Source organism: Eulemur rufifrons, chromosome 2, assembly GCF_041146395.1.
Source record: "Eulemur rufifrons isolate Redbay chromosome 2, OSU_ERuf_1, whole genome shotgun sequence".
Taxonomy (NCBI): Eukaryota; Metazoa; Chordata; class Mammalia; order Primates; family Lemuridae; genus Eulemur; species Eulemur rufifrons.
Window position 1 is genome coordinate 10,341,001 of NC_090984.1, and position 4,267 is coordinate 10,345,267.

Consider the following 4,267-nt stretch of genomic DNA (forward strand, 5'->3'; position numbering starts at 1 on the left):
ATTGCACCACTGCACTCCAGCCTGGACGGCAGAGCAATACCCCAATCTCAAAAGAAAATAAAACAATGATTAATAATAACAGTGGCTATTTTGTTTTAGCAGAAGGAGCATCCAAGGTCCAGAGGATTTAACATGTAGAAATTACAGAAATGCAGCACAATAGAAGAAAGACTCTTTCGACGATTGAAAAAAATCTGCCTAGAATCAGGGAATTCTTATTCCCACATGAATTGGGCAGAAAAGCAAGAGTGGCCACCAGGGATGCTGGGATGCAGGCAAGCCCTGGAGCAGCAGTCCTCAAACTTGGGTGTGCATGAGAATTCCCAAGAGGGCTTGTTAAAACCCAGAATGTTGGCATCATTCCCAGAGTATACAGTTCAGTTGATCCGGTGCGTCTGATAACGCACATTTCTCACGAGTTCTCAGGTGATGCTAATTGATGTTGCTGTTCCAGGGACCACAGTTTGAGAACCACTGAGCTAGAGACAATTTTTCCAGGTAGCAATAGTAACTGCAGCTTGTCAGCAAAGAGATCCAATGATTAGCCAAAATGCATAACTTCTTGAGTTCCCCGGGTTTGAATAAAGGATATTGCAGTCATTCTGGGGAATGCCTATTTGGAGTGAATTTTGTGTTGCTTACTCTCTCTCTCTCTCTCTCTCTCTTCTGGACAAACCCAGCAGCCCCACGGAAAAAAGAAACCAGACAAGAGTTGGAAACCTCCTCCTTCTGGGATTCATAGAGGACTCTGACTTGCAGCCCCTCCTCTTTGGGCTGTTCCTGTCCATGCACCTGATCACTGTGCTTGGGAACCTGCTCATCATCCTGGCCACAATCTCAGACTCCCACCTGCACAGCCCCATGTACTGCTTCCTCTCCAACCTGTCCTTTGTAGACATCTGCTTGGTCTCGACCACTGTCCCATAGATGCTGGTGAACATGCAGACACGGAGCAAAGTCATAACGTACGAAGGCTGTCTTGGCCAGATATTTTTTTTCATTGTGTTTGGATGCCTGGACAATTTGCTCCTGACTGTGATGGCCTATGACCGGTTTGTGGCCATCTGTCACCCCCTGCACTACACGGGCACCATGACCCCCCGGCTCTGTGGGCTGCTGGCTCAGGCGTCCTGGTGCGTCAGTGTCGTGGGCTCCCTGCTGGAGACCTTGCCTGTTTTGAAGCTGTCCTTCTGCGCAAACGTGGAAATCCCACACTTTTTTTTGTGATCTTCCCAAAGTCCTGAAGCTTGCCTGTTCTGACACCCTCGTTAATAACATAGTGGTGTATTTTGTCACCATCGTCCTAGTTGTTTGTCCTCTCTCTGGGATCTTCTTCTCTTATTCTCAGATTTTCTCCTCTGTCCTGAGGATTTCATCAGCCAGGGGCAAGAACAAAGCCTTTTCCACCTGTGGGTCTCACCTCTCTGTGGTTTCCTTGTTCTATGGCACGGGGCTTGGGGTCTACCTCAGCTCTGCAGCCACACCATCCTCTCGGACAAGTTTGATGGCCTCGGTGATGTACACCATGGTCACCCCCATGCTGAACCCCTTCATCTACAGCCTGAAGAACAGAGACATGAAGGGGGCCTTGGGGAGACTCCTTGGCAAGGCAACGCCTCTCAGTGAATTACCCAAGGCCTCTCATGAGTAGCAATGTGCACAATACTAAGAACCAGAAAACCTGGCCCCCTTCAGCTAATATTTTGACTACTTCTGTTTTTATGTGTATTTTTGGGGGGGGTGTCTCTGCTTTTTTGCCCCCAGAATATTATGGGGATACAAGCATTTTGGTTACATAAATTGCCTTTGTACCATTTAAGTCAAAGTGTGCCCATCCCCCAGATAGTGTGCATTGTATCTGTTAGGTGTGGATTTACTCATCCCCTTCCCCCAACCCCGTTTTATTTCCAATGAATGTTATTTCCATCTGTGCACATAAGTGTTGATTGATTGGTTCCAATTTAACAGCGAGTACATCTCGTGCTTATTTTTCCATTCTTGTGATACTTCACTCACAACAATGGGGTCCAGTTCCACCCAAGTTAATAAAAGAGGTATTAGTTCAACATTTTTTATGGCTGAGTAGAACTCCATGGTACACATATGCCACATTTGATTAATCCACTCATGCACTGATGGGCACTTGGGTTGTTCCCACATGTTTGCAATTGTGAATTGTGCTGCTGTAAACATTCGGGTGCAGACGTCTTTCAGTTCTTTCCTGTGACCTTCCTTTGGGGTTTGCCTGCCCTCGCTACTATTAATAAAGCTATACATTATTAATAGGTCTCCCTTTTCACTTTCTAACCTGTAATTTCAACTTTGTATGAATACAAACTGGTATTTTCTCAGTTATCTTCAGTAATGATCTGGATTTTTTAATGCTCTTTTTAAAAAATGTTTTCATTTTTAATTATTATGGGTACATTATGGATTTTTTAAAATAAATCAAATCTTACATGTTTAATATATATCCTCAGAAGCAATGGGATGTGTACCTATGTTGGAAATGTTGCCCTGGAAACTCATTGACAGAAATGTTTCTTGAGGTTATGTGAATAAAATTAACTCAGAAGATTTCTCTCTCTCTCTTTTTTTAAATGTGATTCACTTTTCTTTTAGTCACACCAACTTTATTAAATTTTTCTACCCTACCACAATTTGAATTTCTTGAATGTCAGAGCCATAGCTTATTCATTTTTGTGACCACAATGCCCAGTATAGCTCTCGGTAAGGAGTCTCTGCTCAGTGAATATTTGTCGAAGGGAGTGAAAAATAGATGTGTGGATGGTTAAATATTGAAAAAATAGCTAAAAGAATGGAATTGGAATGTTCCTAACACAAAGAAATGATAAATGCCTGAGGTGATGAATACCCTAATTATCCTAATTTGACTAATTCATATTGTATTCCCATATCAAAACATCACCGGTACCCTATAAAGATATACAACTATTATGCACCCATAATAACTTTTTAAAAATTTAAAAACTTTAAAAAATATATAATAGAATCTGGACCAGAATGATACAAATTTATTAATTTAATTAAAATGAGCTAGAAATAAATTCAAAGTTATTGCTATTGATATTAAAACAGCACTCTGTATATGCCAGCACTGTTGAAGCATTTCATACACATTATCTCATCTAATGTTTCCAGTAACTCTTTTAGTGAACAGTATTGTTTTCCTGTATTTACAATACAGAAGTGAGGTCTCACGGCAACTGGGAAAGTAGCTCCAGGTGACGAACGTGCTGGTGGCAGGGCTCAAAGCCAGAGCCGCGTACATCGGGCCACTCTCTTAGACATGATCAAACCTTATAACAGTAGTCACTACACCTCAGAGGAAATAGGAGTTCTCAGACATAAATTCCTAATTCTACAATTCTTCTGCCCCACCAAGAAATGCTCTGTGTCTGGGGACTGAAGACTTAAAAATAAATCCAACCATAGAGTAAGATTTATTAAGTTTCCTTTAATATTTTAATTTGACTTCCTTTGACTGTTCATGAAAATGAGCACATTTTCATGTTTTTGTATTAATGCTTTTTTTCAGCTTTACTGGAGTATAATTTACAAATTAAAAAATGAATGTATTCAAGATGTCCAAAGTGATGACATAATATACATCTACGTTGTATAATGATTTACTTGTACTTATTTTTTCTAAATTTTCAATTCACCTCCTTTGATCATTTATCATCTTAGATTTTTTATTTCAATTGGATTAAAAGAATTTTTTATATGTCTACATTGCTATGCTGTGTAGTTTCCAAGACATTCCAAATATTTTCCATAGCTTTCCATTTGCCTTTTATTATCTTTATTGTTTGACCTACAGGTGTTTAATGTGCTCGAATCCATCAATTATGTTCTCAGTTCTATTCCTTTCTTTTCTTCTGAGTTTACACTCAGAGGGTGAATCTCTACTTTATTCTAGAAGTTTACTGCTATTTCAGATCTTTCCTTCAACTTCATTTTATTATAGTGATTAGCATTAAGATAGGAATTTAACTTGATTTTGCTTCTCATTCATAACTAATTATACAAGCACTATTTCTTTCAAAATCCTTTCTTTCCTCATGAAATTTGAAGCCACTTTTATAATACAGTAGCTTCTTATTTTACTGAATTTTTTTATGATTCTGCTGCATGGATATACAGTTATGCGCCACATAATAATAACATTTTGGTCAAGGACAGATCGCATATACAATCGTGGTCACATAAGATTATAGTGGAACTGAAAAATTCCTATCACCTA

At 39.5% G+C, this 4,267-nt stretch overlaps 1 protein-coding gene across 1 annotated transcript; it reads left to right on the plus strand.

Annotated features, from left to right (window-relative positions):
• Positions 1 to 609: 609 nt before the first annotated feature.
• Positions 610 to 1,651, plus strand: OR7C2 (olfactory receptor family 7 subfamily C member 2). Its single transcript, XM_069491213.1, is given in 2 exon segments — positions 610 to 1,215; positions 1,217 to 1,651. Coding segments are annotated over 2 exon segments (1,041 nt in total).
• Positions 1,652 to 4,267: the final 2,616 nt, after the last annotated feature.